Consider the following 17,885-nt stretch of genomic DNA (forward strand, 5'->3'; position numbering starts at 1 on the left):
ATTAAAACGCTTTTCTGATGTGAAAAGTCATGGACTTTTTGCTTTTCAACAAAACCTTCAGCGAACTAAAAAAAAACTTAGTGTTGCTTAAGGATGATAAATAGCATCATCACAGTGAAGTTCAAAAAATAAAAAAATCAACATTTAAATAAATAAATAAATAAATAAATAAATAAATAAATAAATAAATAAATAAAAATAGTGATAAGAGAATTGTACAATGCGAGTAATCAAAAGTCATAAGTGTCGTCATCATCCACAGGCTTTGGAGGAGGCCTCTGAGGAACAGAATGAGCTGATGTGCGGGCAGTTGTTCTGATTCTTGATGTGGATGAGGTTCCAGCAGAGGAAGAATGCAAAGTGCTGGATGATGCACCAGATGCACCAGAAGAAGAAGAAGCACGAGAAGATGTTGGTGGAGGTGAAGAAGGTGTTGCAGCAGCTCTTCTGATTGAAGGAGATGTAGGGCGCAAACGACCACTTGCAGATGCAGAAGAAGAAGAGGATGATGAAGAAGCAGAGGAAGAAGATGGGGAAGAAGACAAAGGCAATCCAGCAGATGCCGATGTGCCTGATGACGCAGGAGGAGAAGCAGCTGTTCTTCTTACTGTCCTGTGGGCAGACGATGTCAATGGCGGAGGTGTCGATGAAGACATAGCCGATTGAGAGGCGCCTGCTCCATCGCGTGCTTCATCAGCAGAAGCAGCAGCAGCAGATGATGATGACGCTGGAGAAAGAGGCCTCGCAGCAACTTTGCGCACCACACGTGGTTTTTGTGTTGCTGGCACAGAGGAAGAGCCAGGAGAAGGTGTTGAAGAAGGCGAAGAGTCAGAAGAGACAAGCTGCGAAGGCGAGCGAGCAGAAGGAGGTGGAGAAGAGGAGGAGGCGCTTGCTCCGTCAGCTGGTCTGACAGTTCGGATGGTTTTGACAAGAGGACGAGAAGAAGAAGAAGAAGAAGAAGAAGAAGCTGAAGATGATGTTGAGGATGAAGTTGGAGGTGTTTGTGAGGGAGAAGCTGTTCCATCAGCCGAAGACTGCGGAGGAGCCACACGACGAACAACTCTTCTAACAGGCGCTCCTCCATTCGCTGGAGATGCTGCTGTTGCAGCAGAAGAAGCAGAAGAAGAAGAAACAGTTGGAGTTGGAGAAGAAGATGCAGCACTTCCAGTCGGCTGAGGCGACGGTGTGCGTGAAGCGCTTTGAGGGCGAGACGGAACACGAGTGCGAGAGGGAACTTGCTTTGCCGGTACTTTCGAGGCAGAAGAAGGGGCAGATGGCGAAGAGGGCCTGCGAACAACACGAGAGGCAGCAGCCGGAGAAGGCGAATGAGATGGAGATGGAGCAGAAGCGAGTGCAGCCACGCGGAATGCGTCGGGCATTCTGGTTGGCTCGAGATCAGCATATGAAGGATACTCAGCACTGTCACTGCGGGCAGTCATTGCAGACGCAGCGAGAATGGAAAGGCTCTTTTTCTCGTCCAAAATGGATGATCTAAAAAAATAAGATAAAAAAGAAAAAGAAAAAGAAAAGAGGGTAAAAGAAGATAAAATTTGTGAAGATTTAGAAAATGAAAAAGGAATGAATGGATTTATTGAAAAGAAGGGAGAAGAGAGAAAATTATTAAATGTGTCAATTCAAAAAAATAAACAAACTGTATTTCAGCAAGTGCACTGTCTAAGCTGGGTTCCTGATATTTGTCAAAGTTTAACGGCAAGAGCATATCTGAATAAGAACAAAACAAGAAGCGATAAAAAATTTGCGTTTATGCCAAATATATATATGAATAAAATAGATTCAAAATATCCAATACAGAAACAATGGAACAAACAAATAGAAATGAATTTCTCATTATTTAATGCTTTCTAATAAAACCACACCATTTTTCTTTTTTTCTGCAGGTCGCTTGATTTTGTCAGCCACTAGCTGCTTTGCTTTTGACGATGGATCTCCAGTGAGAGAAGATGATGAAAGAGAAGAAAAAGGACTTGAAAACGAAGAAGCAGAAGAAGCAGAAGTTGCTGAAGTTCCAAACGAATATAGATGATAACAACAAATTGAGGGGAAAAAGAAGGGGAAAAAATGATATAATTTAAAAAAAATAAATAAATAATTGCTTCATATACATTCATTCTTCTGCAGCACAGGAATTTCAATGTCATTCAGTGTGTCTGTTCCAGCAATGACTGCAATCTGAGAAAGAGATATTTGCTCAGGCTGTTCAAAGCGAGGTGCAACAGTTCCAAGTGAAATGTGCTTCAGAAATGAAAGCGGCTGTAAAATGGTTTAAGAAAAAGACGAGCGTCAAAATAATTTGAAGAGAAGAGAAAAACAAATATAAAATTTGTGAGGAGAAAAGGCAACTTTCTTTGCAAACGATCTTGTTTTGAACTTTGGCAGAGAAATAAAACAGAGAGAGGTGATGTGAAGCGCACAGCACGCGCAGAGCATCTGATAAAAGTTGCCTTGTTGCCCTTTTGAAACAAAATGAAGAGTGAATATCCCACAAAAAAGTGTTGCCAAATATAAGTGGTCCATCAAATATTTGTTCAAGATGCAAGAAATCACATTCAACATGGTATAAATGCAAAGCAACTGTAAAATAAAACAATATTAAAATTGACAAACATGTCTTGCTCAGATTCAAATACGTCAAAATGAGTTCCAAATACTGCAATTGGTACCCCACACCAATCTACTTTCATACCATCCCCTCGGCTAATTTATGAGATACATTACAAAATAAGTTAGTTTTTTAAGTTATTCAAAATTAATTCAGTATTAAAGCAACATACACTGATCTTCTTCTTCGATTTCTCTGGAAAGTTTCGGCTGCCGTTGGATTTATTTCCGCTAGACCCCTCAAACATTCGCTAACTCTTCTTTCAATGAGTCCAAGCCACCATTCAATATCTTGAAACACTGTCCAGGGCTTTATTCAAAGTTATAAAAGTTTTTGTCAAAGAAAATATCTGTTATACCTTTGAAAGATCCGTGACAATAACAAAAGCACAGTTGCTAACAGAATGGGGATTAAGCGGAATATCTATTAAATTCGCAAAAGGAAATCCTCCTCCTGTTATTTATTTCAAATATTATATCAAACGAAATAACTTAATGACATTGTACCTATCTCATAAAAATTTGCAATAACATCTGGAAGAGAAGGATTTGTAGTTCTTTTTCCCCATGAATAATCAAGTCCAATTGTTTTTGTTATTTCTTCTGTTCTTTTACCTAAAATAAATAAAATGAGAAAAAAATTTTATATAAACATAAAAAACACAGAAATTAGCAGAAAAATCAAAATGAAAAAAATAGTTCACAGACTTGGATCAAGAAAGTGTCTGATTGTAGTCTTCCCAGTGCTTTCTCTTCCAATAAATACGATATTTGAATTCGTATCAGTTGTATCTGTACAATAACATTAAGCGTATGAGAAAAAGTGCATGATTCCAAAATTAAAAAGTATGTATTACCAGAAAAAGTAATTTTATCCCAGATGGATGGCATAATGATAAAATAAATAAAAACTTGAAATGTAAATATGTACCATTTGATCAATTTTGAGGAGTGTTCGAATATCAAACTTTGATAATAATATTTATTTGCTTGTATTTTTTCACTAAGTGTTAACGTTGGTTGGCTATCATCAAGAATATGCACGGTTATGTGAAATAATTATTCAGAAAAGATTGTTGATGAAATGATAAAGAATAGCACATGAAATCAATTCGTAACCTGTGATATAATAAATTAAAATAGTAGTAAACAATTTAGAAAAAACTTTTTTTTTTAGATGTGAGATGATGTGATTTCAGATAAAATAGAATTATGATGATGAGGTTACATAATTCTGTAGTTTCTTCTTCGAATAGAATCAGGATCTCCTCTTATTGTACCAATTGGAACTTTCCAAAGCTTAGCTGATTGAGCACTTGGGCGACGATTCCCTGGAAAGAAAAAGCGAGAGTAATAGGAAGGTTTTGTCTTTCCTTAAAAGAATCCAAAGTAAAAATCTTTTGACATTTGGAAATTATTTCTCAAACCTGGCTCAGATTTTTCTTGTATAAGTGGAGCAGTCAGTCCAAGATTTTCTTCATCTTCATTAGCTTCATTTATTAGCAGCTCGTATTGTGCGTTAATTTCCTCTGCTGTCATAATTTCATCTCCATCAAGAGTATCGAACATATCTTCTTCTTCTTCGCAAAAAGACAAAAAATGAATCAGAAAAAGGAGCAACATCATTTTTATGTGTTTTCTCAAATCGAAATATGATGAGATTTGTATAATCCTTTCTTATTTACCTTGAAAAACATATAAAAATTGACGAAAAAACACGAAAAATAGCAATTATATCTTAAAGAATAATAAATAATTATCACAGAATTGTTACAAAGAAAAATACCAAAATATCAAGAACATCTGAAAGTTTTAAAATTTTGATTTAATATAAGAATGGGCAAGAGATCATCAAAAACAAAAGTTTTTGGTATTCATTTTGTCCACTTGATTTGAATTCAACTGTTTTTGTTGCGTATCTGCTTGATCGAAAGATTCACTTGAATTTTGAATTTGTGTTGTTATAAATGGAATGTTTGGCATCTGAGAATTAGAATTGGACCCTTTTTGTGATTCAATGAGCCAAGTCACAAGCTGAACGATAGTTTGTTGCTGCTTCTGCATAAGCTGCTCCAAAACTGCAACTCTTTGAGACAAACGTGCAATTTCAGAGTCTGAAGAAGAAGAAGAAGATGATGATGAAGGCGATGAGGGACGTTCTGAATGAGGAGAAGAGATATTAGCCAGTGGTTGTGAAGTGAGTTTAGTGTCAGGATGAAGTGAATGAAATACATTTGTAGCAGATTCAACAGGCAAATTGGGATAATTTTGTTTGAAAGATTCTATTTCTGAAGCCTGCCTCGAAATAGGCATGTTTTGTACTTGAGAATCAGAAGGTTGAGCAGGAAAAGAAGAAGGCGAAATATAAGTTGATTCGTTTTGAGATGACAAGGAAGGTGTTGGTGGAGTGGAAAGATGTCTGAATGTGGAAGAAGCAGAAGCAGAAGCAGAAGGGGAAGAAGAAGAAGACGATGACGATGCATTCATTGCCTCTGTTGTGTATGGTTCAAGTGAAATAACCTGCTTGAAGTGATTGTCTTCGTCTTTGGATATCAGCGGGCGTGTTGGAGTGACATTGTTCGGAGAAACTGAATCTTCCGATTTGACATGCATGTCAAATTGCGAGCGATTAAAAGAAGTCCTTTCTCCGCTTTGCTCTTCTTCCTCTCTGCTGTCTGGAAACAGCTCGTTAATTTTTTCTCTTCTTCGTCTTTTGCCCGTTTCTTCATAGGGAATCTGAGAAATGGATGAGGATATTCCATGTTTCTGATTCATATCATTGCTCATGTCTTGCAAATGTCCATTCTGTTGCTTCTCTGTCTCCATCTCGTCTTTTCTTTCTTCTCGTTCATCTGCTCCTTCACTTTCTTCTTCTTCTTCTTTCTTTTCTTCCTTTTCCCTCTCACTTTCTTTATCACTTTGACCTCCATCCCCCTTTTCCCTTCCTTCTTCTTCAGACATTTCCTCCTGCTCTCTTTCACTCCTCCCACTCCTTCCACTTTTCTCTCTCTTCCCTCTCCTTCTCTTCCTCTCCTTCCCTTCCACCAAATAATCCTGCAGCTGACTCGCATTTGTGAGTGTCTCAATCAACACAGGCGTCTCAAGGTCTCTGTCAAGCTCTCTGTCAATCTCCTCTTCAATTTGCTTCACTCGCTTGCTCTCCTTCTCTGTGCCTGATGTCAAATCAGCACTGTCATAATCTTGCTCTTCCTTCCACTTCCTTTCTTCTTCGCCTTTATCTTCTCCATCGTCATCATCATCCTTTCTATCTTTTCCTTCTTCATCATCCTCACCTTCATCTTCTTCTTTGTCCATCTGCTGTTTCTCCTCCAGTTCTTGCTGCTCTTGTTGCTGCTGCTGCTGTTGTTGTGATGCCCTGTCTGTCAGAATAATCACAGGCACCGACTGCGGCTGTGTTTGCGTGTGGTTCTGGCGCTGCTGGCTGAGGAAAGTGCGGAAGGCAGACGAAGAACGGTCGCCTCCAGAGGAGCTTTGAGATGCTCTGTTGAGTGTGCCTGCTGTTGACTGGCGAATGGGCGAAGACGATTGCTTTGAAGAGTGGCCATTCGAAGCAGCAGACGTCGAGGCTGATGGAAAGCTCTGCCGCACAAACGGAGACGAGGAAGAGCTGAATGTCGGCGATGCTGTGGCTGAAAAAGGCGCAGCGTTTGTTCGCGATGTCTGTGAAGTGCCTGCAATGCTCTGTTTTTGACGTTGTTGTTGTTGTTGTTGGAGTTGTGGATATTGAATCAAATTCTGACTTCTTCGTTGATTAGGAGGAGTGCCAACACGTGAGGCAGACACCGACCGGATGTTCTGTTTGTGTGGAGGAGAACGTGTTGTGCTGTTTGGCTGGCGCTGAGAAGGAGGCAGTGGTAGATGCACATTCGCAGACGATGGTGAGGAAAGACGAGGCGCTGAAGGTGGTCGGGCAGAAGAGCGGTTGTGCATTCTGTTAAGTGGCGGTGATTGTGTTTGGAATGGCTGCAAGAAGCTGCCTCGAGAAGAAGAAGAAGAAGAAGAAGAAGACGATGATGATGATGAATATGGCGATGGATATTTCTCTGAAGAATAGCTTGGTTTTTTGGAAGGAGAAGATGACCGGTTGCCTGCAGTGGCTCGAGAAGAGCGTGGAGGTGTTGATTCTTCACTGTTGTTGGGCTTTTCTTCCACAGGAAGCGCATCTTCGCTCAGCCTGCGCCATCCTTCAATCTCTCTGTCGCTGTTCTCTTCTCCTTCGCTTCCATTGGCATTTGCTTGTTCTGCTGCTTCCTCACTTTCATCATTCGCTCTTTGTCTACTACCACTACTACTGCTGCTGTCATCTTCTTTTCTGATAAGAGACGATGGCGCAGTTGGAGAATGCCTCGGCTGATGATATCTGTCAGATGAAATTCTCCATCTTTCTTCTTCATCTTCATCATCTGTGCTTTCCTCTTCATTGTTGCGGAGCCTCCCACCAACTCCATTTCCTCCTTCTCTTATTCCGTCTTTTCCTGTCCATTCTTCCTGCTCATCAGACTCCTGCTCATCTTCAAACAGACTCAGCATCGAAATAACATCCACTGCACTCTCTCTCACCTGCTTCACCCGATCAAACCGTTCTGCCTCGGCAGCCTGCAGCAGCTCCGTCTTCATTCGGGAGATGCCCTTTCTGCCTCTTCTGGCAGCCTCCTCCGCCATGTCCTTCAGCTGCACCCGCTGCTCAGCAACAGAAGAGCTGTCCAGCAGCTTTTCGTGGAGAAGAATCCGGAACTGCATCACAGTGGGCGATGGGGCAATGGCAGGTGGTACCTTTGGAGAAGACAAGAAAGAAGCTGAAGCTGAGGAAGGACGAGAAGCAGAGCGAGATGAGCGATCAGTAGCTTCCTGCGAAGAAGACGCAGAGGCCGAGCCATCCAAGTCAGTGATCACAACAATAGCTGCCAGAATGGCATCAAGAGCAGCTTTGCGTGTGACCCATTCTGAGTTGTTTGTATGCTCTATCACATTCGGCAGCAGCACTTCACAGCGGTGGAGAGAAGCAGTAGGGCAGCAGACAAACATCGTCTGAGTGCAAAGCAAGAGAGGCAAAGCGGCAGCTGTGTTGGGTCGCTGAAGCAAAGCTGCAAAACGTTGTTCAATGAATGGATAACTCTTTATTATTATCTGTAAAAAAATAAAAAATGCAGGAATTACAAGAATAAAAAAAACACACGTCTGGTTTACATTTTTCGAAAATCGATTGCAAGCAATAGCCAACTCCTGTTTGAAGAGAAGGATTAACTTGTTCTTCTATGGTTGACAGTAACGGATTAAAAATCTGAGCCAAAGGATCTTTGTCCTTGGGTGTTGAAAGGTCAAAATGGGACATTAGTGGGACGCAATTTGAGAGATATCCAAATGTTTTCGAACAAGCATCTCGAATTCCTACGTCATGATCTTTTAATCGTTCAATAAGGTAGTTTATGAGTTTTGAAAGGAAAGGATTAACTTTTTCGCCATGAACGTGTATAGTGCATCCGATGATACGAACCACTTCACGACGTGCTATGATTGAGTGCAAGTGATTCACTGTGAAGAGTAAATTCTAAATAAGAAGAATTTTTTTTGTTTTTCAAAAATTTAAAAAAAACAGAAAAGGGCATTCACACCAAAAGTGTTCCAATTGAATCTGACTTAAGTTCATCGACAATAGTTAACAGTTCCGTTACGCCTTGTTTTGAAGTGTCTTTATCATTTAATTTGTTAATACTTGTTTCAATTCGCGTACGAAGCAATTTTTCGTCTGTGCTGCTCCTTCTTTTTTGATGTGGAGTTCCTGAAATAGTTTTATCCGAATAACTCATTTTTAGAGAGTCTTAAAGCTCTGCTTTCAAAAAATAAAATAAAATAAAAATAGCCTAAATTTTGTTTTGATCTGATCAATCCGAAAAAAAATTATCAGAGGAAAAATACGCAAAACTATAAACGAATATTAAGATGTTTTTAATTTGAAAAAAATACATCATTAAAGCTCTTGAGAGTCCCAAGATCCTCGCTTTCCACCAACATCTCTTATTATTCCTGAAAAATACACCATGTTAGATTTCCTGTTATACAAAACTGTGATAAAAGGCCTATCGACTTCAAAAGGAACTGGGAAGCTCATATCATTGATTGATGCCATCATTCGCATAACAACTGCCGTTGCTGCTGCGGCTTCGACACCATTTTCGTCAATATCAAGAACTGTTTTATGAATAACAGAGCTAGAAATAACAAAAAAAGCGGAGAAAATAATTAATATTGAAAAAATTAGAAATTGAGACAGGATAAAAATGCATTTTTACCTTATTTGAATCTTTTCTTTGGAAATCTGGTTGAAAGATGCATCGTTCGTAAAGGCAAGCCCAAGTCCCATCACTGTCAATGCATCGTTCAGTTCCTTCTCATATTCCACTTTGAAGCGAGGCAGTCCCAAAGCAATACTGAAAAGAAGTTTAACAACAAATGATGGATTTGCGAAACAAGATATCAAAAACATGTATTTATAATGTTATGCAAAAAGAGAACATATAATTTACAGCAAACTTTGTGTAGCTCATCGAAGCTAACACTTCTTTCAGCCATGCGTCATCCAAGTATCGTGATGCAACATCCTGAAGTGCTTTTTCTCCGCTCACTAAAACAATCAAAAGAAAACAACAGTGATAAGTGTATATTAAAAAAAAATTTGAATCGATACGTCAAATAAATTCTAAAATATGAAAGAAATAAAAAAAATAATTATGAAAATACTCCTTTGAAATACATTATATCCTCAATATTTCCACTCATAATATTTATGTGCATACTTTTTGGAAGAATAATTAAAAGCTGAGCATTCTCATCTTTGAATGGTAGAGAAACCATTTTTGCATCAGATTTATCGCAATAGTAGAACTTGCTTGTTTGTTGCATCATATCACACTTTGTTGGTGTTCCATCAATCAAAAAAAAGTCTCTTTGCTGTGTGTTTGATTTTTTAAATTGCTTTGCCCATGGCTGCTTAAAGTATAGTGTATTGACAAGAACCATTTGATCGCGTGGGGTTAATTTGTTGATAACTTTTTTTATCAGACCATTCGTATTTTTATTAACCCATTGATTCACCTTATTGACAGCTCTAAACGATAAGACAAATCAATAAAAATAAATTAGTCAAAGAAAATCTAAGTAATAAATCGCACTTACCCTGAACCCTGAAAACTCATAACCTCAACAGACGCATTGAAAGCCTTTTCAGTTTCTGAAACAAAAGTATCGTAAACATGAAATGAGTCTCGTATCCATATGGAATTCGCGCTAATGAATAGCTTCATTGATTGATCTGTCTCGCTTCCAACGGTAATGATCCCTTGAAGATCTAGTGGCTAAATAAGTGTGAAAAAATATTAACTTTTTCAAAGAGAGGAAGCAATACGTTTTCTCCTTCTGGAAGTGTATACAAACGTAAAACGTTTGAGAAGACATCTTTTGTTTCGGCTGTTGCTCCGTTGTAAACCATCATCAATGCAGTGTGAACTGAATATGGAGAAACGAAAAGATTCCCTCCTTCTTTTTTAAGAGAATCTATTAAGCTTTTTCCGAATTCATTAACATATGTTGATTGCTTTTTTTGGGCATCTGCATATTTATCACCATCAACAGATGAAGGGAGCTGAAAAGATGAAGGCTTTGGATTTGACACGATCTCTGCATTCAAAAAACTGGAACGGACTAAATTAAAACAAAGAATATTACATACTAATTTGCTAGTAAAGTTACAAAAAGAAGCATTTTATAGCTTTCTTTTATGAATTGAAAATAATTGTAAATACAGACAAAAGTTTTTAAAAAGGGTCACAATTTTCTAACGAGAAATTTTGCAATGTGACACACATGTAATATTTATCATTTATGATTGATAATAGAATGATAACTAATTTTTCTTTCAACTGTGTTTTATATTTCCCAATTATTTCCGAAAAAAAAAAACAAATTTTTAAGAATGACTTTAATAATTATCGTGACTTATTCCATTGTTATCAACGCATCACTCCAAAAAAGAAATATTTTTCTGAAAGAAATTAAAAAAAGATTTCAATAATGTTGTGTTTTAATAATGTTTTAAGATGTATTAGTAAAAATTTATTCATGATGTGAAATATGTTTTAGCTTTTAAATTATCGAAATGAATAAAACATAACGTTTATGAAAGATCCGTTGTTGTCCACAAAGCATCTCCAAGATGATGAAGGAGTTGAATTCCAACTCCTGAATTTTTCGCACGTCTAATAACACAATTAATAGAAATAAAAAAGTTGAATGTGAAAAATTAAAAAAAATTTTTTTTCGCAAACATATCTTCAGTCGAAAGAGTAGTAATACCAATTCCAACGGCATGTTCTTTTCCTTCTGCGTGGATAGCCTTTAAATGAAGATGAAATTTCAAAACATACATTGAATAAATAGCATTGGTATTAAAATTAAAAAGCATACAACATAAGTTCCAGCAGGAACATCTTCCATTTTAGCTCCTGGAGATGTTAAGCCTCGACACATAATATCAGATCCGCTAAGGATATGCTTGATTGCACCACGATCAACTTGCATGTGCGGAAGAAGTTCAGGATCTTTCGCAAATGAAAATGATGACAACACATAAAAAATACGCTAAAAAGAGTGAAAAGAAAACATACAACGATGCAAAACGCGAAGTGTTGGTAAATAAGGTCCATCTCTTGTTTGAAAGAATCTAGGATAATTTCCTACAACAAGCAAATTAATATGTCCATGACTTTTTGGAAAGATGACACAATCAAAACGTGTTTCAAAAAAACGGGGAAAATATTTTAAAAAAGTCTTTGAATTGCTTCTTATAAACAATAAAATACCATTTTGCAACTTTTATTGATTCACTTTTTGGTAAAACTACATCAAGTATTTCTTCGTTTATTCCAGCTGAATCTTTGAAAAAGCTTCGAACTTCACGCAGTTTTGATGTTTTCAATTGCCCAAATGTGGCAATATCTTCTTTTGGTTTGAATCTTTTCAAAGCAAAGCAAATAAAAATGAAAATTATCTGGCAATTCATCCAAACCTTCTGAACATTATGATCTTTAACCAAAATACATCGCATAATTTTTTATTTTCTTTTTCACAAAAAAACTATTTCCTGCATATTTCATCCGCAGAACATCATATGTTAATACTGTTCGGGCTCAATAAAGATAACGGCTTTCGTTTCATTATTTCAAGCTATTTTGCAAACAAAATACATTTAATAAAAACGAGTTTTTCTTAAATACCTGAAAAAGAGTTTGAAGATTGTGGACCATCAATTATTTCTGATATTTCCTTATGCAACAAAACTTATTGCGATAAATCAATAACAATATGAACATTTTTCGAGCACGATTATGGTATTCTTGGTTGTATTAATGGATATCTTCAATTCGAAAAATCAAGCAAATTTGCATAGATTTAATGATGAACTTTTTTGAAGAGAAAGAGAATAGCATTTTTTTAATGCTTTGTTTATTCATTTAATAACTGTGAAATGATTGAAGGAGAATGTGATATGGAAAGTTCAGAAAGAGTGCTTGAAAGAACAGAAGGATATGACACGTAAGCATCATTTGAGCATTGCCATTGAATAATATTTTTGTGAAGTGTTTGAAGGAAAGTGACATAGTTACGTATTCTCACTGATTTTGAATCACAAGGCGAAGCAGAAGGAACTGTTGTTCGAGAAGGATTGAAAGATGTGGAAGAAGAAGAAGAAGAAGAAGAAGAAGAAGAAGAAGAAGAAGAAGAAGAAGAAGAAGAAGAAGAAGAAGAAGAAGAAGAAGAAGAAGAAGAAGATGATGATGATGATGATGAAGATGAGGAAGGCTCCAATGAGCAAAATGCGGAAGAGTGAAAAGAGGCATTTTGCGCATTGGAAGCTGAAGACAAGCAGCAAAGCGATGATGGTGAAGGAGAATGAGAAGGCTCTGTGGAATGCTCTGTAGCAAACACTGGAGAGTCTGCAGCACAAAGCAAGACAGTTGCACTTGGTGTCGAAGGATTCTTCTTCCTTTGCCTCGCTCCAGACGGGTTGACATCATCAATTGCCTCCTCATCCTTTCGAACAGTGCTGGAATCGACAGCATTCGCTTCTGGCGATCGTTCAACTTTCTCTTTTTCTTCTCTTTTGCATTCTTCTCGAACACTTTTGAAAACTCTGCTGTTCGAATCACTTTCATCACCTTCATCTGATTTTATCCTTTGAATCATAATTTCTTTTTTGTTTCCTTCTTTTTCCTTCTTTTCATTTTCCTTTCCTTTCTCTTCTCTTTCTGAATCTTTCTTCTCGCTATCATCTTCAAATCCATCATCTGCTCCTTCAACACATTCTTCCTCTTCCATCTCTTCTTCCTCTTCTTCTTTTTCTGCGATCTCAATAGCCTCATTGCACTGTTCTCTCAGAACATTCTGCATTTTTCTCTGTCTGCGCCATACCTCAAATGCTTCCTCCATATCTTTCTGATTAAATGCCGGCCATTTTACTGGAGTGAAATAAATTACTGCTTCAGACATCTGCAAAAGCAAAAAATCTGAAAATCGAGTCTCTCCCGATGTTCGGATCAGAAGATCCAAAGGCGGCTGCTCCTCAGAGTCAAGAGATCGCATAAAAAGAGAATGATTGATATCTCTAAATTATAAATTATTGTTTTGTAAATTTTTTAATCGAAAAATATGTATCATTTTTAAAATGGAACGACAAAAAGAATAAAAGCAGTAATAAAAGCATTATAAGGTACAATGCAGCATACGATGGCTTTATTATTCCAAAAGCTGTTCCAAAACTCAAGCGTTGACGAGCTCGTTTTATCTCTTCAGAAGAAAGATATCCATAGCAAATATTAAAGAAAAACTGCGAATTGTCTAAAGTTTGACGCATCAGATCTGCAGCTCTTCTACGAACTGTTTTTCCAAGTTCTTTATTTGCACTACGCTTTATGAATAAATCAAGATCTCCAAAACAAGTTACTCTTATTCGTTTTTCTTTGATAAAATCTCTAAAAAAGAAATATCATCTTCAAAATAGGATGAAGTTCAAACTTTTGATTTTCCATTTTATTGATTGTCGTTAGTGTTAAATTCATTAAAGCCTCAATCTCCTTTGGATCTCTTTTAAAATTATCAGAGCTAAACGCATATACTGTAAAATGCCTTATTCCAAGATTACAACATAATTCAAGCATATTTCGCATAGTGGTAATTCCAGATTTATGTCCTTCCTCAACAGATAGAGAGCGTGATTTTGACCAACGACGATTTCCATCCATAATCACTGCAACATGCTTTGGTAATCCTTTCCATTTCTGATAATTTAACTTTGCATCGTTAATTTTTTGAGAAACAAATTTCCACATTGCATGTATTCCCTCTGGTTATTGTTATTAAAATTGCCAATTTATCAATAAAGGTTGTTATTTAATAAATGGGGCAAAATTTTTGCAATTATGAAATAAACTGAGATTTGTTCCAAACTTTTTCAACAATCATTTCATTATAAATCAACCGTAACTATGTAAATAGTTACAGAAAAATTCAAAAATCGAGAAAAATATATGCAAGTGAAGAATGGAACAAAATTCATAAATCAATATATTTTGTCCCAAATCTGTCAAGTTTCCTTGTTGTTCTTCTTCGAAAATTTGACCATTTGAATGATATAAAGGCCATTTATACAACACCAAATTTTTCCATTTCAATGAAATTCACACTTTTTTAAAAATTGTTTTTTTAACAAAGAATAAGTTTTTCTTTTTTCATTTCGTTGATTCTCAAATTTTCAATTTTATGCCCATTTCAATCAATTTAATGCCTCTTCAAACAATTCATACAAGAATTTACTCCTTTCATTTTTTTTAAAAAAAAAAAACAAAGTTAAGTTAATAAAACGCAAATTTCATTTTTTCCATCATAAACCAAATAAAACAATGGTATTTCTACAATTCTTTCGATACTTTGATATTTTCTTTCAAATCTTTGCTTTCCATATTGTCATTTTCTGGTTTAGTATTCTCTTTTCCTTCATTTGAAGTTACAGAACTGTCTTTGCTTTTTTGAGCTTCATATGCTTCGTAGGCTTTTATAGCTTCTTCTCTTTTTCGTTTCTCTTCTTCAAGATATTTTTGTGCTAAATGCTCTTCTCCATCGCAGTCATCTTCTTCAAATGGGCTTGGAATATGAAAAGGATCGCAAGGCTTGTCTGGCTGCACCATTATGCAAATAAAAGTTGTTGCAATAACGAAAAAAATAAATTCACAAACATCAGAATACAGTTCTGTAAAAAAGAGCAATATCCATGCAATCATTGTTTATGAAGATTTTGTTTTCTAAATAAATAAATTTTTAAAATTTTATTATTATGGATATAATATTACCATAATTGTTTGTTATTTCTTTCATGAGTGAAGAAGAAGACATCACTGATATTCTTAAAGATTTTCAGATTGTTACGATTGAAGATGTTAGAAATACAAGTTTTGTTTTTTATTTGCTTTTAGTTTTGCATTTGCAAAATTTTGATATTTATATCGCAGGAAAGGCATTGAAAAATCGGGATTCATACATCGTTCTTGATACAAACGCACCATTTCGATATCTTTTTCCGCTTTGCACTCAATATAAATTATTAACAGAGCATATTCAAGCTCATCCAAGTTCTGGAATTGCTTCAATTCATCGCCAATTGAAAGAGAATATTTCTGAAATAACAACAGGCTATGGCGGATATGCAAAGCCAACAGTGTGATAATTTGAATATTGCGATGCGCATATAACATATTATATTTCAAAAAATAATATTAGACTGCATTTTCGCACTGGGGGCTTTCATCAATTTTCACTGATTTTTCACTTGATTATCAACAAAATCCTCAAATGACCAAATTAAACTTATATTTTCAACATTTATCAGAGGTGATGATGATCATTTCCCTATGCGAATCAATATCACAATCAGTTTTGCATTTTGAATCAGAAAGTCAATCAACAATCAATTTTAGATACGTTGGACATCAACTCTCAATTCTTTATGTTTGCTGACATCCATTTATTAATTGTTTTGTAATTGACTAAATGAAATTTCGCTGTATTTTTTTTAGCATTCTCTTCGGTTTATTAGTAAAGAAACGTCTTTTGAAGGAATAAGTTCACGTAGGGCATTCGCTCAAGCCAAAAATCAATCCTCCTCACAGATAAAAGCGAAAGCTTCAACATTTTTATCAGAAATTGAAGCACATTTTGATGGATTAAAAGGACTATGGGAAGGAGATGGAATTGAAAAAAGTGAATCAGATTGGTTTGACAATATGACAAAATATTAATTTCTCATAAGCATTTATATTTATTCTCATTTGATATGTTCTTTTGCTTGTTTTATTTTATTTTATTTTATTTTATTTATTAATTTATTTTGTCCAGGCTTTTTGATTTCTCAAATAGAGTTTTGAAGACGCTGTTCACTTGCTATCTTTCCTTGTCTGGAACATCTTCTTTTCAAAAACGATTAAACTATTCAAGATCCATAACAACATCAAAACCTCCTTCTTATTCAGATCCTGAACAAACTTCTCTGTTCTTTTCATCATCATCATCATCTTCTTCTTCTTCTTCAACTTCTTCTTCTTCTTCTTCTCAAATACCCAGATCTCAATCAGGAGGTGAACTAGATGGCGAAGCTTGTATGCATTCAATAGCTGATATTGCCAAAGAATCCAGAGCAAAATCCAAATCGTCTTTGTCTTTTGCCTCGTTTTCCTCGTTCAGCTCCTTCGAATATTCGCCTTCACCTTACAGTTATTCTTTCCCTATACCAGCATCTTTAAATCAACCAAACACTTCATCATCATCATCATCATCATCATCGTTTTCTTCTTCTTCCTCTTCTTCTTCCTCTTCTTCTTCGCTTTCTGACTCGTTAATGTTATCCTCTCCTTTATCATCTTCTTCAACTGCTTCTTCTTCCTCTTTTTCTTCTCCAGAGAATGATGCTGGCTCTTCAAATTTATCGACTCCTTTGCTTCCATCATCATCATCATCATCTTCTTCTTCTTCTTCTTCTTCTTCTTCTTCTTCTTCATTGTCTTCCTCTTCCTCTTCCTCTTCCTCTTCCACTTTGACATCCACGTTCAATGAGCCCAATGACATCAATCTGATGCTCTCTCCATTCCTTTCGCTTCGGCCGCCTGCAAATCCGCTGTGGCTGAGCTCTCTTGTGTCGCCAGATGCAGTGGAAGCAGAGGACGAAGAGAGGAGGATGCAGATGGAAGGAAAGAAAAGGAGCAGAGAGAAAGGGAGAGAAAGGGAGATGGAAGAAGAAGGAGAGAAAGAAAGAGAAGGAGGAAATGGAAGAGAAAATGAAAGAAATGTGGGAAGTGATGAAGGAGAAATCGAGGCGAAACAGAAGAGCGAGAATGAAAAGAAAGAAAATGATGACAAATCTGTTAGTGACAACAATCACAAATCAACAGAGCCATTGCAAAAGGAAGCATCAGCAAAGCAGTCACATGAAAACAAAGCTGAAGAGATGCGAAGTATGAACGTCACAGCAGACAAGAGAGAGACAGGAAAAGGAGACTATTTTGTTGACGCCTTTGCGATGCTGTATGAGGGAGTGCATTTTACTTTTGGAGGCAAAATGGAAGGAGAAAAATCAGGTAAAGGGAAGATTAGATCTTATTCGATGAAACCTTCAGTGGAGATGAAATGATGGGCAAGCTCTGCTTTTTTTGAACAATGACGCATTCTCTCTCTCTTTTATTGTTCGGTTTTAATGGTTGTTATTTGTTTGTAATATAATTGCCGACTGTTTTTTGTAAAAACTTAATGAATTTGTTTAGAATTTTTCTCTTTTTTTATTGATTTTTTTAGAAATGAAAATTTGACTTATTTTTGAGATTTTAGAAATAATTTTTGGGAACGTTATATTTTCAGAGTTTTGTGATAAACATTGATTCGAATTGTTTGATTTTTTCCATTTTAATTTGTCTCTTTGCATTTTGAATCACTCATTTACGAGTTTATTCATCTGGGATTTTTCTTCAATTACTTTCCTTTTACAATACCTTAAATTGCCTATCTGTAATTTTTTGCAATTTTTCCATCAAACTTGCATTTCATGCTGACATGCAAGTCAAAATACATCATGACTGAAAATTGTCAGAAAAAAAATTCTGAAATTTGACATTTTAACATTATTACAAAGTGGATCATCATTTTGCATGTGA

At 36.1% G+C, this 17,885-nt stretch overlaps 8 protein-coding genes across 8 annotated transcripts; 2 read left to right on the forward strand and 6 right to left on the reverse strand.

Moving 5' to 3' along the window:
- On the reverse strand, window positions 1–3,510 carry MONOS_7656 (D2LIC, cytoplasmic dynein 2 light intermediate chain 1; the record flags this gene model as incomplete). Its single annotated transcript, XM_067877998.1, has 11 exons — window positions 1–1,491; window positions 1,653–1,722; window positions 1,878–2,018; window positions 2,124–2,271; window positions 2,375–2,471; window positions 2,626–2,715; window positions 2,793–2,929; window positions 2,979–3,073; window positions 3,127–3,234; window positions 3,328–3,411; window positions 3,477–3,510. 11 exons carry the CDS (start codon window positions 3,508–3,510, stop codon window positions 231–233), a joined length of 2,265 nt encoding a protein of 754 aa, XP_067724636.1. The 3' UTR covers window positions 1–230.
- Window positions 3,511–3,644: 134 nt separating this feature from the next.
- Window positions 3,645–8,447, reverse strand: MONOS_7657 (uncharacterized protein; the record flags this gene model as incomplete). Its single annotated transcript, XM_067877999.1, has 4 exons — window positions 3,645–3,992; window positions 4,047–7,767; window positions 7,817–8,188; window positions 8,253–8,447. 3 exons carry the CDS (start codon window positions 8,445–8,447, stop codon window positions 4,471–4,473), a joined length of 3,864 nt encoding a protein of 1,287 aa, XP_067724637.1. The 3' UTR covers window positions 3,645–3,992; window positions 4,047–4,470.
- A 44-nt stretch (window positions 8,448–8,491) lies between these two features.
- Window positions 8,492–10,516, reverse strand: MONOS_7658 (putative serpin family protein; the record flags this gene model as incomplete). Its single annotated transcript, XM_067878000.1, has 7 exons — window positions 8,492–8,849; window positions 8,931–9,068; window positions 9,172–9,262; window positions 9,435–9,745; window positions 9,814–9,992; window positions 10,043–10,338; window positions 10,501–10,516. 7 exons carry the CDS (start codon window positions 10,514–10,516, stop codon window positions 8,609–8,611), a joined length of 1,272 nt encoding a protein of 423 aa, XP_067724638.1. The 3' UTR covers window positions 8,492–8,608.
- A 294-nt stretch (window positions 10,517–10,810) lies between these two features.
- On the reverse strand, window positions 10,811–11,712 carry MONOS_7659 (putative malignant t cell amplified sequence 1; the record flags this gene model as incomplete). Its single annotated transcript, XM_067878001.1, has 6 exons — window positions 10,811–10,892; window positions 10,962–11,029; window positions 11,101–11,234; window positions 11,301–11,398; window positions 11,496–11,648; window positions 11,702–11,712. The coding sequence occupies 6 exons, from the start codon at window positions 11,710–11,712 to the stop codon at window positions 10,811–10,813; spliced, it is 546 nt and encodes a 181-aa protein (XP_067724639.1).
- A 406-nt stretch (window positions 11,713–12,118) lies between these two features.
- MONOS_7660 (putative undecaprenyl diphosphate synthase) lies at window positions 12,119–14,520 on the reverse strand. Its single transcript, XM_067878003.1, has 3 exons — window positions 13,708–14,520; window positions 13,419–13,664; window positions 12,119–13,297 (listed from the first exon to the last, which is right to left on the reverse strand). The coding sequence occupies exons 1-3, from the start codon at window positions 14,019–14,021 to the stop codon at window positions 12,139–12,141; spliced, it is 1,719 nt and encodes a 572-aa protein (XP_067724640.1). The 5' UTR covers window positions 14,022–14,520; the 3' UTR covers window positions 12,119–12,138.
- Window positions 14,521–14,600: 80 nt separating this feature from the next.
- Window positions 14,601–14,969, reverse strand: MONOS_7661 (uncharacterized protein; the record flags this gene model as incomplete). The annotated part of the gene is made up of 2 exons (XM_067878004.1): window positions 14,601–14,867; window positions 14,925–14,969. The coding sequence occupies 2 exons, from the start codon at window positions 14,967–14,969 to the stop codon at window positions 14,601–14,603; spliced, it is 312 nt and encodes a 103-aa protein (XP_067724641.1).
- A 92-nt stretch (window positions 14,970–15,061) lies between these two features.
- On the forward strand, window positions 15,062–16,484 carry MONOS_17806 (uncharacterized protein; the record flags this gene model as incomplete). The annotated part of the gene is made up of 6 exons (XM_067870762.1): window positions 15,062–15,137; window positions 15,198–15,403; window positions 15,466–15,693; window positions 15,762–15,958; window positions 16,081–16,340; window positions 16,426–16,484. 6 exons carry the CDS (start codon window positions 15,062–15,064, stop codon window positions 16,482–16,484), a joined length of 1,026 nt encoding a protein of 341 aa, XP_067724642.1.
- A 329-nt stretch (window positions 16,485–16,813) lies between these two features.
- MONOS_17807 (uncharacterized protein) lies at window positions 16,814–17,798 on the forward strand (the record flags this gene model as incomplete). Its single annotated transcript, XM_067870763.1, has 1 exon — window positions 16,814–17,798. One exon carries the CDS (start codon window positions 16,814–16,816, stop codon window positions 17,366–17,368), a length of 555 nt encoding a protein of 184 aa, XP_067724643.1. The 3' UTR covers window positions 17,369–17,798.
- Between the last annotated feature and the right edge of the window lie 87 nt (window positions 17,799–17,885).

The sequence above is a fragment of the Monocercomonoides exilis genome (assembly GCF_001643675.1).
Source record: "Monocercomonoides exilis strain PA203 chromosome Unknown scaffold32-1190040, whole genome shotgun sequence".
In the NCBI taxonomy this organism is placed as follows: Eukaryota; Preaxostyla; order Oxymonadida; family Polymastigidae; genus Monocercomonoides; species Monocercomonoides exilis.

What these genes read in the sequence shown, in the direction of transcription:
- MONOS_7660 (XM_067878003.1), bottom strand. Translation starts at nt 14,021, where the DNA reads ATGTGGAAATTTGTTTCTCAAAAAATTAACGATGCAAAGTTAAATTAT. An exon ending in AATAAAATGGAAAATCAAAA is followed by an intron (nt 13,665 to 13,707) that starts GTTTGAACTTCA and finishes TTTCTTTTTTAG; the next exon opens with AGATTTTATCAAAGAAAAAC. An exon ending in TTTGGAATAATAAAGCCATC is followed by an intron (nt 13,298 to 13,418) that starts GTATGCTGCATT and finishes TTTATAATTTAG; the next exon opens with AGATATCAATCATTCTCTTT.